The sequence below is a fragment of the Mobula birostris genome, chromosome 5 (genome assembly GCF_030028105.1).
Source record: "Mobula birostris isolate sMobBir1 chromosome 5, sMobBir1.hap1, whole genome shotgun sequence".
In the NCBI taxonomy this organism is placed as follows: domain Eukaryota; kingdom Metazoa; phylum Chordata; class Chondrichthyes; order Myliobatiformes; family Myliobatidae; genus Mobula; species Mobula birostris.
The window spans coordinates 181,691,242-181,713,538 of record NC_092374.1 but is presented as its reverse complement, the minus strand read 5'-3'; the positions used below and the strand labels follow the sequence as shown (position 1 = coordinate 181,713,538).

Here is a 22,297-nt window from a genome sequence, read left to right as displayed (position 1 = left end):
CTTGGATTGATTTAGAATTTAAAGCTATTAATCAATATTATTTAACTTCACTATTAGGAGCTCCATTGCCTTTACAACTTGCTAAAATTTCCAATTTAAATTTCTACCCTGTTATTAAACAGTCCTTACGGATTTGGTTTCAGTTTCACAACTCTTTTAATTTCAAACAATTTAAATTGTCTATTCCTGTATTTCGAAATTTGCTATTTAAACCTTCAATTACTGATCCCATCTTTCTTTTATGGAGAAACAAGGGGATCTTTTCTTTTGCAGATTTATTTAGTGATGGTCGATTGATGTCTTTTGAAGAGTTAATTACAGTAGTAAGTATTCTTTCTCTCACACACAGTTCTTGCAATATTTACAGGTTAGACAACTTTTACAAAAATATGTTTCTATGTTTCCATATATGCAAGAATCTGATTTTTGGGCACTATTTTGAATATGAATCCCTTAGTCAGAGGCTTCATTGGTAGAATTTATAATTTATTTGTACTACAAAAAGATAACCTCTCACTAAAGATTAAACAAAGATTGGGAGAGAGAACTTCATATGACTTTTGTTAATGAAGACTGGTCGCGAGTTCTGAAAATGGTTAATTCTTCTTTGATATGTGCCAATCATTGTTTAATTCAGTTTAAAATTGTTCACCGTTATTATTTAACAAAGGAGAGGCTATCCAAAATATTCCCTAATATAGATAATTATTGTGATAGGTGCAAAAATAAAGTAGCTACTTTGTCACATATGTTCTGGTCATGTCCCTCGTTGAAATCACTTTGGAAATCTTTATTTTCTACAATTTCTAAAGCTTTGAAAATTAGTTTACAACCTAATACAGTGACTGTTCTATTTGGAATAGTTCCACATCATATTCAGGGTATTTCATTTTCAAACCAACATGTAATTGCATTCATTACATTGTTGGCAAGAAGAGCTATTTTATTGAAGTGGAAAGATACCACTGCTCCAACACTAACTCGATGGTTTTCCCAAGTAATGTTATGTCTTAGTTTAGAAAAAATTAGAAGTAGAACTTTTGATCCCCGATTTGATTTTGAGAGAAGGTGGGGCTCTGTTGCTAAATATTATCATTTAATTTGAATCAATTTACATGGTTTCCTTCCAATTTTATGTTATATAAATGTGATTTGGCGGTTGTTGTTTTGTTTTTCTTCTTTTATATATATATATAAAATTGTAAGATGTATTGATCCGGGAGTTGGTTCCTAATGTTTTTTTTTCTCTTTTTTTTTGTTTTATAGTTCGTGGTTTTTGTTTAGTTAGCTAGGGTTCTCTTTTTTCCTTCTTTTTCTTTTATAAATTTTTTTTTCATTAGCATATATAAGTTTTTTTCCTTCAGCTTTATTAATTATACATATACTAATTTGTTGACTTGCTGTATTTTATAGCTGTAGAAGATTATATATTAATAAAAAGATTTAAAATGAAATGAAATGAGAGATAAAGGGCTAGAGAAAAGGAAATCTGACAAGAGAGGACAGAAGGACACGGGAGAAAGTGAAGGGAGAGCAGCACCGAGGGGAGGTGATGGGCAGGTAAGGAGATAATCTGAGAGGGAAATGGGAATGGGCGATGCTCAAGATTGGGGGTGCGGGGTCATTACCGGAAGTTCGAGAAATTGATGTTCATGCCAACAGGTTGGAGGCTACCCAGAAGGAATATAAGGTGTTGCTCCTCCAACCTGAGTGTAGCCTCACCATGACAATAGAGGAGGCAATGGACTGACATGTCAGAATGGGAACGGGTTGTAGAATTAAAATGCGTGGCCCCTGGGGACCCCGCTTTTTCTAGCCGATGGAGCAGACTCCCAATCTACGTTGTGTCTCACCAATATACAGGAAGCTATACTGGGAGCACTGAACACAGTAAATGACCCCCAACAGACTCACAGGTGAAGTGTTGCCTCACATGGAAGGACTGTTTGGTGCCCTTAATGGTAGTGAGGGAGGAGGTGTAGGGGGCAGGTGTAGCACTTGTTTCGATTGCAAGGATAAGTGCCAGGAGGGAAATCGTTGGGGAGGAATGAATGGACAAGGGAGTCGAATAGGGAACAATCCCTGCGGGTAGCAGAAAGTAGGTGGAAGGGAAAGATGTGCTTGGAGGTGAGATCCCACTGGAAATGGCAGAAGTTATGGAGAGTTATGTGCTGGACACAGAATCTGGTGGGGTGGTAGGTAAGGAGAAGAAAACCGTATCCCTGGAGGGGTGGCAGGAGACGGGGTGAGGGCAGACGTGTGGGAAATGGAAGAGATGCGGGTAAGAGCAGCATTGATGGTGAAGGAAAGGAAGCCTCTTTCTTTGAAGGAGGAGGATATCTCCGTAATTCTGGAATGAACCGTATATATACACATGTATATTCTGCATTGTTGTATTTTTACTGCTATTCCGTATGGGTTTGTTGACATATGTGCAGGAACTGAGCATCGTGTCGTGGGGGCGGGGTGGGAGGAGAGGTGGTGGGTGTCAGGACTCTTATTGCGTGATTGATATTTTGTCTGTGCTTACTGTGTGTGACTATAGTTAATGTGTCTTTGCACCTTGACTCCTAGTAACGCTGCCTCATTTGGCTGTATTCATTAGTATTCATATATAGTTAAATGACAATTAAACTTCAATTGAGTTGAAGTAAACTGAATTGAATTGAATTAAAAGCCTCATCCTGAGAGCAGATGCAGTGAGGATGGAGGAATTGACAGAAAGGGAATGGCATTTGTACAACTAACAGCGTGGGAAGTATATTCCAGATATCTGTGAGAATTCATCCCTCCCCACTGATCTCCCTGCTGGCACTTACCTGGCAAGCTGAACAAGTGCTATACCTGCCCCTATACCTCCTCCCTCACTACCATTCAGAGCCCCCAAAAGTGTTTTCAGGTGAGGTGACACTTCATCTGTGAGTCTGTTGGGGTCATCGACTGTATCCAGTTCTCCCAGTGTTGCCTCCTGTAAATTGGTGAGACCCAACGTAGATTGGGAGCCCATTTCACCGAGCACCTATGCTCCATCCGCCAGAAAAAGCGGGATCTCCCAGTGGCTAATCATTTTAATTCTACTTCCCATTCTGACATGTCAGTCCATGGCCTTCGCTACTGCCGTGATGAGGCCACACTCAGGTTGGAGGAGCAACGCCTTAATGTTCCTTCTGGGTAGCCTCCAACCTACTGGCATGAACATCGATTTCTCAAACTTCCAGTAATGCCACATCCCCCCCTTACCATTCCCATTCCCTCTCTCATGCATCTCCTTACCTGCCCATCACCTCCCCCTGGTGCTCCTCTTCCTTCCTTTTCTTCCATGGCCTTCTGTCCTTCCCTATCAGATTCCCCCTCCCCACCCCTTTATCTTTCACCAATCCTAACTCTTTGCTTCACCCTCCCCCCACTCCTGCTTTCACCTATCACTTGTGTTCCTTCCTCCACACCCCCCACCTTCTTACTCTGACTTCTCATCTTTTCTCCTCCAGTCCTGATGAAGAGACTCGGCCCAATCATCGACTGTACTCTTTCCCATAGATGCCGCCTGGCCTGCTGAGTTCCTCCAGCATTTTGTGTGTGTTACTTGGATTTCCAGCATCTGCAGATTTTCTCTTGTTTCTGAGGTAAAATGTATTTGTCTTATTGTATCTCAGTACAGCTGACAATTAATTGCCCATCCCTAATCGCCCTTGTCTGAGCATCAGTGAATAAGTTATTGATGAAAAGGTATTTAATAGCACTTTTAATGACAGGTTCAATCACTTTGCTGTTGATTCCGAATGGGCTGATTAGGCATCAATTATTTGGATTGAAGTTGTCCTGATTTTTTGTCTTCTGTCCAACTTTCCACAAGATTTTTAGTAGATGTCAGTGTTGCAACTGTATGGAATGGCATGCCAGGATTACAATGATATGTTCTTAAAAGTGAGAAAGTGCGAGCCAGAAGATAAAGATTCATCTCAGTCTCATCATGAGATCCCTGACACTCAGAGGCTATTCTCCAATCAATTTGATCCACTTCACATGAGATCAAGGAGAAGATGATTGCACTGGGTACAGAAAAGGCTATGAGACCCATAGCATCTCACCTATAGTATTGATGGTCTGCACTCCAGAAAGGCTACGAACACCATGCTGTACACATATGCATTTCTGCCAATGAAAATGATCCACCATGTTTCACAGATGCCTAGTTTTAAAGCTGCCAAATCTGTTCTACTGCAAGTCAATCCTATTCAGCATGTTTGCAGAGAAACACACCATGATACAAGGTGCAAAGACTTGCCTTCACAAGGCCTGTGTGGCACTCACTTCCACTAACACTATTGTCGGCAGAAGCATCCACTACAGGTGGATTAGGAAGGACAAAGCCAAGTCAGGTTTTCCCTCCTCTACCTCAGACCCATTCTGACAGTGATATCTTTCTGGCGAGCTGGTTGATTTATTGAGGTGATACCCAGCAAAACTCGGTGATGGATATTAAAGCCTCCCAACCTATTCAACATTTGACACGTACAGTACCTTGGTTTGATTTCTTCTCCAACCATGACAGAAGCAAGATTCCACTATGAGATACCACAGATGATACCAGTCCTGTGATTGACGCAATAATAATTATAGAGTCTTCACCAGAAATACCTGTTATTGAAATATTCACATAATAGAACAGAGTCAGTTATAAACAACAAAAACTGGTGCTTTGACCCAACTTGTCCATGTCAACCAAAGTATCTTTCTGAGATGGTCCCAGTTACCTGCATTTAGCCCACATCCTTCTGAACCAGGGATTCCCAACAAATTCTCTTTCTTTCTTTTCCAGTCTTTTTATTAATTTTCAAAATTTAAAACATAATAATATTGATAAACAGAGAATGGGATTATATTATTGATAACTAACAGTTGCAAATATAAAATTGCTAATAGTACAGATATGTTAGACCTCCCCACGTCTGAATATAATTGAACATGGTAAAAGATAAATGGGAAAAAAAAGAAAAAAATACACTAAAAAAAACCCAAACTAGAAAGAAAATATACTAATTAAGCAAAATTAGACTAAACTAAACTAAAACGAAGTCAGCTAACATATTACATTGGATACAATCATGAATGTTGTTAACTCCACTCCTTTATCCATATAGTTTTAGTTTTTAAAAAAAGGATTCAAAAAAAGTCAGGCTACATCATATGGAAATGTTGAATAAATGGTCTCCAAGTTTCTACAAATTTAACCGGGGATCAGAGGTGCCATTTCTAATTTTCTCTAAATTTAAGAAGATATACTTTGAGAAAACCATTGAAATGTAGTAGGGGGATTGACCTCTTTCCAATTCAATAAAATAGATTTTCTAGCCATTAATGTAAGGAATACAATCAGCCCGCAGGCTGAAGAGGATAAGTAACAAGTTCTATTAGTCCATGGTGTAAAAAGATTTGGAACCCCTGCTCATAACCTTTTCTATACACACACCACTCTGAATGTATTTTACATTTTGTAATTGCCTCTACTGCTTTATCTGACACCTTGATCCATATACCCACCCCCTCAAGTGTGAAACACCTTTCTCTCAGCTCCCCCAAGCCTTTCCCTTCTCACAAACCTATGACCTCTAGTTTTAGACTCCCCTACCAAGGGAAAAAGACTGCGACAATCCATCTTTCCTACATTCCTCCTGATTGCTTTTAAAATTCTATTAAGATCACCCACCTGATAGCCTCCCTTTTGCCAGTGAAAAGAGTCCAAGCCTATCTAATCACACAATTTAAAAAAGCATTAGAGAAAATGACCATTAATCCTCCCATATTTCAATACAGGCCATTTGGTAGACTCATCTGTCAGGAAATTCAGAATAAATTAGGGTTGATGTTGCTTCAAATCCATAATGGTTGAAGGTTCTTGCCTACTGCGTTATTGCAACTGAGTTATCATGCCTCCAAGAATGCATGGTGAATGTGGTCTATTCAGCGATGCCTGCATTAATTTAGCTGATCATTCAACTCGTCACAGATCTTGATTAATTTATGTGTAGTTATAAAACAAAACCTTGATCTATCCAGTGTATTCTTAGAGAATGTGATGCCTTATATGATTTCTCTGTTGCAATTTATAAGAGGAAGATTTAATCTGCTGAAACAGAAAATCTGATTTGTTAATAATGGTTGAGAAATAAATATTCTGGAGCACAAGAGTGAACTCAATCAGAATCAGGTTTAATATCACCAGCCTACATTGTGAAATTTGTTGACTTTGTGATAGCAGTACAATGCAATACATTATAATGGGATAAAACACTGAATTGCAGTATGTACATATATGTGCCTTCAGGCTTCTGTACCTCTTTCCTGATGGAAGCAATGAAAACAAGGAACGGCCTGATTGATAGGGTTACTTAACGATGGACGCTGTCTTTTTGAGGCATCGCTCCTTGAAGATGTCCTGGATACGACAGAGGTTAGTGCACATGGTGGAACTGACTAACTTTACAACTCTCTGCAGCTTATTTTGATCCTCTCTTTCTCACTGAAAGAAGTACCACACCCAAAACAGGGCCATGGCCCAGAAAGCACTTCTGGGATTTTGTGCTTACTTGCAGTACTTGCAGACTGTTATTTCCTACAGGGCGAAACCTAACATCATGCCTTTTGTGGTTGGCTGCCAGTGACTAGTGGTTTTCCACAGGGGTCAGTGTTGGGACCACTCCTTTTTACACTGTGCATCAATGATTTAGATGATAGAATAGATGGCTTTGTAGCCAAGTTTCTAGATGATACGAAGACTGGTGGAGGGGCAGGAAGTGTTGAGGAAACAGATAGGCTGCAGAAGGACTGAGACAGATTAGGAGAATGGGCACGAAAGTGGCAAATAAAATACAATGTTGGAAAATCATGGTAGTGCATTTTGGTAGAAGAAATAAATGTGCAGACTATTTTCTAAATGGCAAGAAAATCTAAAAGTCTGAGATGCAAACGGACTTGGGAGTCCTTGTGCAGAAGCCGTAAAAGTTAACTTGCAGCTAGAGTCGGTGGTGAGGAAAGCAAATGCAATGTTAGCATCCATTTCAAGTGGTCTAGAGTGCAGAAACACGGTGTGATGCTGAGGCTTTATGGAGCACTGGTGAGGCCTTGCCTTGGATACATCTTGAACAGTTTTGGGTTCCTCATCTAAGAAAAGATGTGGGAAGAGATGAACTGGCATTAGGGGGAGGGGTTCAGAGGAGTGTCATGCGGTTGATTCTGTGAATGAAAAGATTATCATACGAGGAACGTTTATTGGCTCAGGGTCTGTACTCACTGGAATTCAGAAGGATGAGGCTGGATCCCATTGAAACCTTTCAAATGTTGAAAGGCCGAGACAGAGTAGATGTGGAAAGGATGTTTCCCATGGTGAGGAAGTCTAGGACAAGAGGGCACAACCTCAGGATAGAGGGGCAACCATTTAAAACAGAGATTTGGAGAAATTTCTTTCGCCAGAAGGTGGTGAATTTGTGGAATTTAATACCACATGTAGCTGTGGAGGCCTGGTCGTTGGGTGTACTTAAGGCAGAGTTTGATAGGTTCTTGATTATTCAGGTCATCAAAGGTTACGGAGGGAAGGCTGAGGAATGGGGCTGACGAGGGGAAAATAGGATCAGCCATGATTGAATTGGGGAGCAGACTCAATGGAACAAATGGCCTAATTCTGCTCCTATGTCTTATGGTCCTATGAATGTCTCTGATGCTTCACTCCAGACGAGCTAAACACCTTTCATGAACACTTTGAAAGAGAGAATAAAACTAGATCTGTGTGAATCCCTACAGCACCTGGTGACCCTATAATTTGTCTCAGAGGCCAACATCAGAACACCTTTCATGAGGACAAGCCTTTGCAGAATGTCAGGCTCTGACATACCTGGTAGGCCACTGAAAACCTGTGCCAACCAGCTGATGGGAATATTGAAGAACATCTTCAATCTCTCACTGCTGCTGTTGGAGATTCCCAGCTGCTTCAAAAGGGCAACCATTACACTGGTGCCCAAAAGGAGCTGCGTGAGCTGTCTCTACAACCATTGCCCAGTAGCACTCATATCTACTGTGATGAAGTGCTTTGAGAGGTTGGTCATGATGAGAATCAACTCCTGCCTAAGCAAGGAGCTGTACCACTGCTATCACCAACCTATCACCAACATACATCTACAAAGGATGCAATCTCACTGGCTCACAGCAAGGAGCTGTACCACTGCTATCACCAACCTATCACCAACATACATCTACAGAGAATGCAATCTCACTGGCTCTCCACTCAGTCATGCATCACCTGACAACAGTAATACCTGTGTTAGGCTGCTGTTTATTGATTACAACTCTGCGTTTAACACCATCATGCCCTCAGTACCAATCGACAAGCTCCAAACTTGGGCCTCTGTACCTCTGTTTTCAACCGGATCCTTGACTTCCTCAACAGGGAATGACTGTCAGAATAGCTTGGAAAGAATGGTCTAGTCTCTCTACACCCATAAATGTGTGGTGAGGCATATGTCAAACACCATCTATAAATTTGCCGATGACATAAATATTGTTGGCAGAGTTTCAGATGGTGATGAGGAGCAAGATAGATCAGCTAGTTGAGTGGTGTCACCACAACAACCCAGCGTTCAATGTCAGTAATTCCAAAGAACTGATTGTGGACTTCAGGGAGGGGAAGTCGAGGGTACACTCATCAGTTCTCATCAAGGGATCAACAGTGGGAAGGGTGAGCAGTTTCAAGTTCCTGGGTGCAACATTTCTGAAGATCTATACTGGGCCCAGCACATTGACACAATTACAAAGAGGGCACAACAGAGGCTACATTTCATTAGGAGTTTGAAGACACTTAGTATGTCACCAAAGACACTCACAGATTTCTACAGATGTACTGTGGGGAGCACTCCAACTAATTACATCACCGTCTGGTATGGAGGGGTCACTGCACAGGATCATAGACAGCTGCAGAAAGTTACACACGAGCCAGCTCCATCATTGGAACTTGCATCCCCAGCATTGTGAGACTTTGCCATCTGAAGATATCCACAATGTGGTATCCAGCAATAACAACCCCCATCACCCAGGACACATTTTCTTCTCATTGCAACCATCAAAGAATTCGTACAGGAGCCTGAAGACATATACGCAATGTTTTAGTGACTGTAGTGTTCTCGTGCAGTGTGTTGAAGCTCTGACTAAACACCAAGTTAAACTGGAGCCAATCAAGACAGCGTCGTAGTTAAGTTAACCATTTACTGTGCACTCTTCCACATTAACATCGTATGGTGAAAACTGTTGATAAAAAAAATACAAACATATACAGCCTCTGTTTCATTCTGGAGACCATGCACGCTCTCTTCTTTTAGCGAGAGTCTCCAGCCGCCCTGAGTAGCGAGCGAGGGGTTCGCGACAAACTCGAGCCCACCCCGTGTTTGAAATTGAAAAGCCGGCACGTGCGCCACCCGAACCACCACTTCCTTAACAGAAACCGCGTTAATATTTTTACTTCAAATACATTCTTATGAACTTACGGCATTGCTTCTATAATGTTTCTTTGTGGGTAGAAATAGAGCTCTTCACGATCATGCTGCATGCATGGCACCCACCTTCACACCTTCCCGAACCAGAGGCTACACACAAGACGCGGCAAAACCAGAGGTGACGTCATCACATGCCGTGGCGAAACCAGAGGTGACGTCATCACATGCCGCGATATACCGTAGACAATGAATTTACCTTTGTTACACTGTAACTTAATTATCAACCTTTAACTTTAACTAGAAAATAGTTACAAACAAATCATTTAAAACTTAGACCCAACAAAGTCCAATAAATGCCTTAAGGGCAACACAGTGACAGCTTTTTGACAACAACCATAGAATTTTTGAATGGACAATGAAACCAGGTACAACAAATCAGTATTTTTGTCCATTTTGCTCTCTTTTGCACTTATTTCATTATATAATTACAGGTCATATTTTTTTATTATGTATTGCAATGTTCTTCAAAAGAGAAAAAGAGGCCTCTTGTGATTTTAAAGATGACATCGAAAACAACTACTGACATAATTTATCAAGGAGAAATCTTCTTCATGCTTTGAATTGAAGCATTGCTTGGAACATATCAGATTGGAATCACCTTCTCCTGATCCAGTGAGTGTGCATAAGCACAGGAAGATGTAATGTAGGTATCAAAAGCTGAAAATATCAGGTAATAGTTCCAGCTCAGCAGGTGTCTAAATGTTTTTGGTAGGGAGGAGGAAATAGTCAGGACTGGGAACAAATCAATGAAATTCGTCATCTGTGGTACCAGAGTGGGAGCTGATTGATCAACAGTGTGTTTTAGACCACATGTTATTTTTATACAGATGTATTAATGAAAAATAACAGATATCTCCGTTCCCCACTGTCGGCTCATGTTTTATTTTCTCTGCACATTCTCTACAGAAGGGTTTGCCCAAGTAGTCTCTCATCATGTATAACACTGGGCAGCAGATGCTATCAAATTACTTGATCTGACACACAGAGCTAATCAGCAATGGTCAGAATGTGATCGTTGTTCCACATACCACTAGTTAAAAGAAAGTAAAAATCAGTCAATCTCCCCATTTCCAATCCCCGTAAAGTAAATTCCACACTCAGACTGATTATGCATTCCTGTCAGGAGCAGTGCTGTCATATCCAAGAAGCCTGATATCCTACACTTACGGTCAAACCTGCCCGGTTTGTAAGTCGCTTGAGCCAGATAACTGAAGACCAGGGAAAATCTACTTCAGTGTTCTTATGTGAGAAAGGATACTAGACAAATCAATGTGACAGTTGGTAACTGTTGGCAAGAGAAAGGTTTGTTTCTGAAATTCAGAAACTGCAATATTATAAAACCAAGACGCAACATATTCTACAGATGCTGGAAATCTAGAGCAAGATACATAAAATATGATGGAATGATCATCAATTTCTCTAATTTCCCATAACCACACACTGTTTCCCATCAACCTCCACCGTTGCCCTTTGTTTTCCTTTATTCCAGTGGCCTCTCACTTCAGCTGTTCGCCCACACGGACCTCATGACTTGTCCTTCACCTCTCTGGCTTCCCATCTCCTTCCCTTTGTTTCATGATCTTCTATTCTGTCAGATTCCTCCTTCTACAGCCCTTTACTGCTACCACCTCTCACCTCCTTGCTTCTCACATCATTCCCTTTCATCCCTCTTCTCATATTTCCTGCCAGTTCGTCATCCTCTCCCTCCCCCTAACCTTATATTCTGGATTCTGCCTCCTTCCTTTCCTGTCCTGATGAAGGATCTCTACATGAAACGTCAGCTGTTCATTTCCTCCAATAGATATAGTCTGACCTATTGAGTTGTCCAGCATTTTGTGTGTGTGTTGTTCATGTTGTTAAACTAATTGGATTTCCCCAAAGAATTCAAAAGGGCATCGTCTCACCCAATCCCTGTCACAGAACATTTCAGAATCCACCAACTTCTCCTGATTACCCGTCCCTTCATCTTTCTCTGAGTGATAACTAATTGGCAACCCTTTCACCCAGCCAGGAGTCACCCTTCCTCGCTCAGTCAAACCCTTTTAAATTGTAGCAAAATATCTATTAATTCCACTATTGGCAATCTTTGCTACTGTTTGATTAACACAGCCTGCATTCCAAAGTCCACAAAGATCGTGACATATACCTTTAAGAAATCTCTATAAATGAAGCTTACCTGGGGGATTTAAGGTGTAATTTGCCTGGATAGAGCTGACAGGATTGGTAGCAACACAGGTGTACATTCCACATACATTTGTCAAGTCAGTCAAGATGATGAGGCTTCTGCTTTCATTGATTAGCCAGTGACGCTGTGAGATTTTCCCTCCATTTTTCAGCCATTCATATTTCTGAGGATTTCCATTAACCTCACAGGTGAGTTGGATGGTGTTGCCAGTGATGCTATAGCTCCTTATGAAAGTTTTTGACAGCTTATCTAGAGGGAAAAATGTTGAAAAATGAGCAGTAATAATTCATTCTTTTTTCAAATTAGCCCTCATTGATTGAGTTATAAACAAATAAATACATTTTATAGAATGATTGTAGATCAACAAAATAAACCAAAAAACATTGGATGATAAGACAGTTTGAAATTGGAGCCAGTGCTTTATGTGTGAAATTTGAACACTTTTCCACACAAAGGATACTTGATTTTTTCTTCCACAAAAGGCAAATGATACCAGTCAAGTTTATGAATTTACTTCTCGAAATTTGCTGCTGGCAACTACACAACGTTACCAGCAGGGGGCCCTCCAGCAGGCAGCGAGACGAAACACCAGTAAATGCATTGATAAATGCCTTTTCTGGAATGGCAGTCAACGTTATTTTTCTGTGTGAGGTCCTCAGTCCATGGGCACCTCACTCAATAGAAATAATGACTGAGGAAAGGAGAGACTGTTATCATGACAATCTTGGGTTTGGCTGTCAATGGCTTTGTGATTGAACCCAACAGTTCAATGATAGACCTCACTTATGGGTACACCTGAAAACCTGCATGCAAGGGAGATACTACCAAGTTCTAATGAAGGACAGGAGATTTCTACATACAAGTGACAAATCTTTGGTGAAGAAATTAATTCCTCATCTTCAAAAGGATTTTCTGACTTATATACCCAGTCAGTCCCAAAAGGTTAGAGAGAAATGGTACAGAAAATTTAACAGGAGGGATCAGATGTTTGGCCTTCGAACCTGTTTTGCTGTTCAATACAATTGTGGCTGAGTTGCTATTTTAAACAGTGTTGTTTTATCCGTATCCCTGCTGGGTGTTTTTTGAATGTCTAGAAATCTGATATCGCTTTCTAGAATATATTCAGAGGCAGCCGGCAGAGTGAAATTTCACAGGGAACCAGCATGGACTGCGTCCCAGGGTTGTAAAAACTCACAACTTTTAATTTCTTACCTCTTGTGATGAGACCTTGGTGGTAGCCGGGTATTCATTAGATTTAGAGTTAGGGTTAATCTCACAGCCTGAGGGAAGAACCTGTTACCCTATCTAGCCATTCTAGTCCTGATACACCACTAAATCCTTGCTGATGATAGTGGGTCAAAGAGATTGTGCGATGGGTGGTAGGGGGTCTCAACAATACTTTGGGTGCTCAGTCTACAACGCTTTCAGTAGAAGTCACAAATAAGGGAGAGGGAGTCTCCAATGATCCTCTCAGTGGTTTTCTCCCCTATCCTCAGTAGGGTCTTGCAGTCTGCTGTCTTGCAGCTTCCGTACCATAAAATGATGCAGCCAGACAGGACACTGGATGGTACTCCTATACAAAGTTCTTAGGATGGGGACAGAGAGCCTTGCACACTTCAATCCCCTCAGTAAGTGTAGATGCTGTTATATCTTCTTGACTGTTACTCATTGGGGTTTACTTGTCTGCACTAAATTGAAGCTGTGGCCTGCAACTAATGTTGTGATGAGGCCACACTTAGGCTGGAGGAACAGCACCTTATATTCCTTTTGGCTAGCCTCCAACCTGATGGCACGAACATTCATTTCTCAAACTTCTGGTAATGCCCCCCAACCCTCCCCCCACCTCTCCATTTCCCATTCCTTTTTCCTTCTCTCACTCATCTCCTTGACAGCCCCTTGCCTCCCTTTGGTGCTCTTTCCCCCTTTTTCTTTCTTCCATGGCCTTCTGTCTCTTTCAGCAATCATCTTCCCAGCCCTTTACTTCATCCCTCCCCCTCCAGGTTTCACCTGTTGCCTAGTGTTTCTCTCTCCCCTTGCCAACTTTTCAAATCTACTCCTCAGCATTTTTTTCCCTCCAGTCCTGACAAAGTATTTCGGCCTGAAACATTGACTGTTTTTTTCCCCATAGATGCTGCCTGGCCTGCTGAGTTCCTTCAGCATTTTCTGTGAGTTGCTTGGATTTACAGCAACTGCAGATTTTCTCCGGGACAGAAATATATGGTAGATCACAATTCCATAGCAACTCCTCAGAGGAAGAGTAAATATATATGCAAATACAACAGAGGCTGGCTGAACAGCTACATTTATTTTACTAACGTTATATCTTCTGGGTGAAGAAACTAATTAATTTACAATAGTATCGATAATCACAAATCCTGTATGTACAGCTCTGGAGCAAATGAGTAAATAATTCAACAGCTTCAGCATTTTCAAGGTACACAAGCAAGTGAATACTTACAGAAGAGAAGCAATTCAATTGTAGTTGTTCTTCTCTCATCTACAACAAAATTATAAACACCTTGATCCTCAGGTTTTATCCTGTCTACCAGCAGACAGCCAGTAGAAGCGTTAAACTGTAAACGGGATCTGAATTGTTCAGATGGTTTCTCCACAGGTTCATCTGGAACGTAATCCAAAATAGTAACAAGGCTTTTATTGCTGCCAGTGAAGGTCCATAAAATTTCACTCCTGCTGAGATCACCTTCATGTTCAGGATCCAGAAAAACTGATGAACCAATGGTCCCATTTACTACTTTCCATTTCTCTAATTTGGATTAAAAAAAAGAAAAACATTCTTTGAACTCTCGTGGTAAAATTCTGATTATTCAGCAGCATAACTGAGGTACACTCTCAAATGACAATGTATTATATCAACAGACACTTATAGAATGCCATCCTAGAGTTTTGGAACTTGACAACGTGGAACCAGAATTTCCATCAGTCGTGTCAACCAAGTTAATGGGTTCATCCATGTCACAGAACAGTAGAGCCAGGAACAGGCCCTTCGGCCCACGATGACAAATGAAACAAATCCCATCTGCCTGCATGTTCGATTCCCTTCATTTTCATGCACCTTTTTAAATTCCTCTTAAACACAGCAACCATCACCTGGCCTCTCCAAGGTCCCTGAAAAGGTCAGAGAGAAGATCAACATACTTAAAAACAGCCTTTCTTTATATTTTGTAAAGCTCCAAATTGCAGCCAATTTAGTTACTCAGGTGTTAGATTACTGAAAGCCAATATGCAGCCATCTAAGGTTTTCAGGAAAAAAATGTTTTTTAATATATTAAGTGCAATCGTGAACAATAGCCAGATCAGAAACGCTGATCAAGTCAACTTGTTCTCAAAGAGAACTCTGATAGGCCAATCAGATGGTTCACCGCTGCTCAGTGATAGAACACAAAATTCATATGTACAATTAAGAAACATTAAAAAATAGTAGAAGTACTGGAGTCATGATGATCATGATGAAGTCTGCTGGAGAGAGACATTTATACACATGCTGTCCTCCATAATTCAAAGAGATTGAAGGATAAGGTTGCAGGGTGACAAAACATGGCAGGAACACTTGGAGCTAAAAACTAATCCCTACCGGGAGAAAACAGCACCTGGTCTTTCTGCACTGTTCTCCAGCAGTTTAAGGACTAAGTCCAGCTGGAACATAATTCACAAGTGGTCTTGAAAGTTAGGCATTAACCCTATCTGCCAACAACCAAGCATTGCCATCCTGGTCCTTTTCATGATAGCTTATGAAGAAGCATGTGACTTCCCTCCCAGAGATGATAGGTGTTTGTGCACTCGACTATTGAAGGCTTGGACCCATCGTCGCAGATGTTTCCAACCACAGCATCTGGAAGGCTGTTCCAAATTCTGATAGCACAGTGAAGGAAGCTTCTATCCAGTGTGTAGGTTCTCGCATCAGGCATAGAAACAGCATGAGCAGGCATAGATAAACTTGATCGTGTGGTGCACCATCTCTCATAAGATGAAGGCAGCATGGCGCGAAGGTCTGCAGGGCTGTGGCTGGTGTGCATTTTGTTTAGCACAGTAGCTGCAGCAACCTGTCGCCTGTAGTGTAAGCTACTGATGAATAGCTTCTCATGAGTTGTGGCTTCATCTACACCTATAATCCTGAGAGCCTTTCTTTGAATGGTATCACGCTGGCTGAGGACACCCTGTGAGGCATTCATCCATGATAAGCAGGAATACTCCATGATACTTCGTACTTGGGCTTTGTAAACAGTGGCCCTGCCCTCTTTGTCTAGTTTGGATGCTTCTGTTTGCAGAGCTCCAAGCCTTTGTCCAGCCTTGTTTGAAATAGTGGAAAGGTGTTTATCCCACACCAACTTGCTGTCAATATTAACACCAAGGATTACTAGCTCCTTCTTTAAATCCAGCTTTCAATTCCCAAAATACAGGTCGGGGTTAGATGGATTTCTCTTCCTAGACATCACCATTGCCTTGCACTTAGTAGGCTCAAAGGTGACATTCCAGTCGTCTGCCCAGACTTTCATCCTGTCAAGATCCCTATTCAGGCCTGCTGCCTGTTTAATATTGAAAGCCTTTTTTCTACATTTTAACCTCAGTGGTAAAACAATTCCTACATTCCTAAAGCAGGAATCTGAGACACGTCTCACTCCCATTCACTCTCATCACAGAGCACAGCATCCACTTTTTTGAGAATCAACAAAACCAATATCTGTGTACCATATCATCTGGGGAGATGCTGGGCTAGGGCTGGTCATTCACAGAATCCTTCAGCAGATAATAGACATGGAAGAACCACTGGTAACTTATGCAGCCCCGATGATCCTGTGATTTCAGTCCCTGAGGCCGACGTGTGTGTGTATCCTTCAGGAAGGTGAACCCACGAAATACATCCAACCCAGACGGATCAACCGGCTGGAGTGTGCACTCAGATCTTCAACCTCTCGTGTTGGCAGTCCATCTTCTTCAAGCAGGTTTCACTTATACCGGTGTCTAAGAAGAACAGTGACCTGCCTCGATGACCAGCATCCAATAGCACTTACATCCACAGTGATGAAGTGTTTTTAGAGGTTGGTGATGAAACACAACAACTCCTCCCTGAGAGGTGACTTGTAGCCACTCCAATTACCCTACTGGCACTACAAGTTCACAAAAAATGTCACCGCATTGACTCTTCACTCAACCCTGGAACAACTGGACAGCAAAGGTGCCTACATCAGGATGTTCTTTATTCACCACAGCTTGGCATTCAATACTATCATCCCCTCAAAACTAATCAATAAGCCTCAAGACCTTGGCCAAAATACCTCATTGTGCAATTGGATCATCAATTTCAGACTTGCAGACCCCATTCTGTTCAGATTGGCAATAACATCTTGTCCACAAACTCCATCAGCACAGGTACACCACAAGGCAACGTGTTTAACCTCCTGCTCAGACTGTGTGGCTCAGCACAGCTACAATGCCATATTTAAGGTTGCTGATGACACCACTGTCATAGGCCGAAACAAAGGTGGTGTTCAATCATATATAGGAGGGAGACTGAAAATCTGGCTGAGCGGTACCACAACAACCTCTTATTCAATTTCAGTGAGACCAAGGAACTGGTTATTGACTTCTGGAGGAGAAAACCAGAGGTCCATGAGCCAGTCCTCAAAGGATCAGAGTTGGAGAGGGTCAGCAATGTTAAATTCTTCGGTGTTTTCATTTCAGAGGACCTATCCTGGGCCTCGCACGTAAGTGCAATTTTGAAGAAAGCAAAGCAGCATCTCTACTTCATTAGGAGTTTGCGAAGATTTGGGAAGGCATCCAAAAAATTCTTTTCAAATCTTTTTATTATTATATTATTCCAAAAAAAACACGAGTACATCGAAGTAACAACACTTACAATGTCTCAAGGAAGAAAACCATCATCTTAAAGATTGAATAATTTAGTGATAATAAAAAATCCTTACTAAGCAGAAACAATGGGGGAAAAACCCATTAGAGGTGTACAACCCCGGAGCCATGCGTCATACAAAAAGCTTCTAAAAATAAACATCAAACCACCAGCAAGAAAGAAAAATATACAAAAAAATTTACAATTAGATCGTGGAGAAAATCTATCAATTAGCTCAAATGATAATAACGAGCAAATGAGCCCCATCTTTTCTCAAAATCAAATAAAGGTTCAAAGGTTCAACTTCTAATTTTCTCCAAACTAAGACATAGCATCACTTGAGAGAACCATTGTGACAAAAGTGGGAGCTGATGCATCCTTCCACTTCAACAAAATGGCCCTCTTAGCTATCAATGTAACAAATGCAATAACATGTTGGTCAGGCACAGAAATACCATAGATATTTTGAGGAATTATTCCGAAAAGCACAGTTAACTTGTTAGGTTGTAGATTAATTTTAAGTGCTTTGGAAATTGTCGAAAAAACTGACTTCCAGAACTGTTCCAGTATAGAACAAGACCAAAACGTATGTGTCAGTGTAGCTATCTCAGTATTACATCTATCACAATGACTATCAATATTAGGAAATATTTTAGAGAGTCTCTCCTCCATCAAATGGTAACGATGTACAATTTTAAATTGAATCAGTGAATGACTAGCACAGATCGAAGAAGAATTAACCAGTTTCAGAATCCCTGTCCAATCCTGCATCATAAAAGTCAAATTGAGTTCCTTTTCCCAATCCTGTTTAATCTTAAATAAAAGACGCTTATCCCATTGTAATAATAAATTATAAATTCTTCCAATAGTACCCTTCGTCAAAGGGTTTATACTCAGAATAGTATCTAACAGGTCAGCCTCCAATATGCAAGGAAAATTACTTAAATATTCTTGTAAGAAATGTCTAACTTGAAGGTATTGTAAAAAGTGAGTATGAAAGAGAATTAGATTAGATTAGATTATGAGGACACGCAGTCCTTGTTTATTGTCATTTAGTAATGCATGCATTAAGAAATGATACAATGTTCCTCCAGTATGATATCACAGAAACACAAGACAGACCAAGACTAAAAAACTGACAAAAACCACATAATTATAACATATAGTACAATAGGGCAAAGCAATACCGTTTATCAACTAGCTTGTTCAAAATACATCAATCTTCTTTAAATAAATTCAAAAAAGAATACCCTTATTTTTCCAAAGTAAAAAAATTGGATCACTCAAAGAAGGCTTAAAAAAATAATTTCGATAAATTAAACTACAAAGTTAAATTTTTTAAGATTAAAAAAAATTGCGGAACTGGAGACAAATTTGTAAAGAATGCTTAATCACAGGCTATACTTTTAAATTAGCAACTTTAGCTAGTTGTATAGGTAAAGCAACTCCCAATAACAAGGTTAAATAAAACTGTTTCACAGCTTTCAGTTCCAGGTCCACTCAAATTGGCCGATCGTTTTTATCAACCCAATACAAACAAAAGGACATGTATCGGACATTAACAGCCCAATAATACATTCTTAAATTAGGCAAAGCAAGACCTCCATCGTTTTACAACTTTTGTAAATGACATTTACCAATCCATGGTCTTTTATTATTCCAAATAAAAGATAAAATAATACAATCAATCCCATCAAAAAACTTCTTAAGTCAAAAAAACAGGGATATTCTGAAATAAATATAAAACTTTTGGTAAAATCATCATTTTAACTATATGAATATGACCAACAAGTGAAAATGTAAGTGGACTCCATCTACTAAATAAATACTTTATAGAGAGTCTACTAAAAGAACAAAATTGGCTTTATAAAGATCCTTATATTCTTTAGTGATTATAACACCTAAATATCTAAAAGAATCCATAACTTTAAATGGAGTATTATCATATATAGAGACAGATTCATTTAAAGGAAACAATTCCCTTTTACTAAAATTTATTTTATATCCTGAAAAATCTCCAAATTCATTGAATAATCTTAGCAAGGCAGGAATACATTCGTTGGGATTAGATACCTAAACCAATAAATTGTCAGTGTAAAGACAGATCTTATGCATGGTCTCATTCACAAAATTCCCATGAATATTTTTAGCTTCACGAAGAGCAGTAGTAAGGGGTTCTAATATTAAATTAAATAATAAAGGACTTAATAGACAACCTTGTCTTGCCCCCGGTGAAAGCTGGAAAAAAAGGAGACCTACAGTTATTAGTGACAACCGTAGCAATATGAGCCTTATATATCATTTTAATTGAATTATTAAAATTAACACCAAAGCCAAATTTCTCTAAAACATTAAATAAATATTTCTATTTGACTCAATTGAACACTTTTTCAGCATTCAAAGATACGACGTATTGTAGAGTTTTAAACGAAGACAAATATATAAAGTTAAGTAGTCTCCGAACAGTTAAAAAAGAATAGCGACCCTTTATATAGCCTGTTTGATCTTTAAAAATAATTTTACCTAAAATATTCTCCAACCGATTGGCCGTTATCTTTGACAGAATCTTAGCATCAACATTCAGTAATGAGATAGGTCTGTATGAGGCACAGTCAGTAGGATCTTTATCCTTTTTAAGAATTAAAGAAATAGAAGCTTCATAAAAAGTAGAGGGTAAATCACCTTTCACAAAAGAATTCTTAAATTTTTCCAACAAATATTGAGAAAGCAATTTTCCAAATTTTTAATAAAATTCTACAGGATAACCATCAAGTCCAGGGGTCTTACAGATTGCATTGAAAAAATAGCTTTATGAATTTCGACTTCAGTAATTTGGGCATCAAGAGTTTTTTTTGATCTTCAACAGAAATTTTAGGAAAAGCAATCTTTCGTAAAAAAGCATTCATTTCCGATAGATCTACTGGAAACTGAAATTTATAAAGTTCAGTATAAAAATCTTGAACAATCTTATTAATTTCTTCATACTCCCGAGCCAGGGTACCATCATTCCTATAGATTTCCAGAATTTGTCTTTTGGCTCCAGCTGGTTTTAATTGAGATGCGAGCAGTTTGTTATTTTTATCTCCAAACATATAAAATTGGCTCTTTAACTTAAGCAAATAGCCTTCAATGGGATGAGTTAATAATAGGTTACATTGTGATTGAAGTTCCACCCTTTGTTTAAATAAATCAATATTAGGGGAAATTGCATAAATATTATCTAAATCTTTAATTTGTTTTGATATTTTATCTAATTCTGCTTTAGTCTGTTTTTTAAGTTTCGCTGAATAAGAAATGATATGACAACGCAAAAATGCTATAAATGTATCCCATATAATTAATTTAGATATACCCCCTATATCATTAAAAAGAAAGAATTCTTTTATCTGGTTTTCAATAAAACTAACAAAGTCAGAGTTTTGCAATAATATCTGAGACATGCACCATGGTGGAAGGGCAAGAATGACATCATAAAATTCAAAAAACAAACTCAGAGGCGCTTGATCAGATATAGCAATAGCGTCATATTCACAATTTTTAACACTAGGCAAGAAGCAGGGATCAATTATAATATAATCGATCCTCGGATATTTTTACAGACGTGAAAAAAAGGAATATTCTCTGTTATCGGGATGCAGATGCCTCCATAATTCGATCAATCCGAAATCGATCAAAAAGGAATAAATAAGTGATATGGAATGATTTGGAAGTTGCTGATTGGTTGAGCTCTTGTCAATCATAGGATTTAAACAACAGTTAAAATCCCCGCCCATAATCAACATATATTCATTTAAATCAGGCAGTTAAGTAAATACCTTTTAAAAAAAAGGATCATCTAAGTTAGGACAATACATACTGACTGAAACAACTTTTCTGTTACAGATCACTCCTTTAACAATTAAAAATCTACCATTAGAATCTGATTCAATATCCTCTTGAATAAATATATTGGATTTAATAAAGATAGACACGCCTTTAGTTTTACTCTGAGAGGTAGAGTGGAATTGCAAGCCTCTCCACCATCCAAAAAACCTATTTTGATCTCCCCCCTGTAATGTGTCTCCTGAGCAAAAATTATATCAGGTTGGAATTGATTAATAATTTTAAAAGTCTTCTTTCATTTGATGGGATGGCTCCAACCACGTACATTCCAACTTATAGCATTAATCAATTTAAATAAATACCATACTATCATTTTATTTACTTTATACATGTGCAGAGCACATACCAATACGGGATGATCAAAAATGGCGGTGATGAAGAATACAACCACATAGAAAAAATGCATGCTCTGGAACCACCCAATGGGAAAAAACTCCTAACTCTAACCCCACCCTCCTCTCCGAAAGCCCAAAGGAAAAGCAAGGAAAGCCAAGGACGGCTCTGTCTGTATTTTCTTTCTCTCCCCCTAGTTAGTAAAAAATTACAGTGACCTTGTAAAAAAGACAATAAAGTCTCAACAAAGGTAAGTATTTACATTCCATTATCTATTAAACAATAGAAAACCAAAATACTGTTATCTCTTAGAGAGAAAAACAAATGCCATCTTTAAGTTTAACATTAAGTCCCTGAAAAAACTTTAAATTTGGTTATAAGACGCTATAATAAAACAGAAAAAAAGTTAATAGTATATTTAACCAATCTAAATTTTCAAAAATATTAATTAATAATGTCGTAAGTAATTAAACCCTCCCAAATATATATGAC

General features: G+C 39.3%; 1 protein-coding gene across 3 annotated transcripts in view; it reads right to left on the bottom strand.

Moving 5' to 3' along the window:
* Nucleotides 1-22,297, bottom strand: part of LOC140198104 (hemicentin-1-like) — a 65,521-nt gene that overhangs the window by 31,757 nt on the left and 11,467 nt on the right. For 2 of the 3 annotated variants that reach the window (XM_072259013.1, XM_072259012.1), the window contains exons 2-4: nucleotides 14,183-14,488; nucleotides 11,716-11,973; nucleotides 4,522-4,638 (exon numbers count right to left, since the gene is read on the bottom strand). In XM_072259013.1, coding sequence (XP_072115114.1) covers nucleotides 4,522-4,638; nucleotides 11,716-11,973; nucleotides 14,183-14,488 — 681 coding nt within the window. The remainder of the gene's footprint in view (nucleotides 1-4,521; nucleotides 4,639-11,715; nucleotides 11,974-14,182; nucleotides 14,489-22,297) is intronic. The other variant, XM_072259014.1, reaches the window with a different exon arrangement.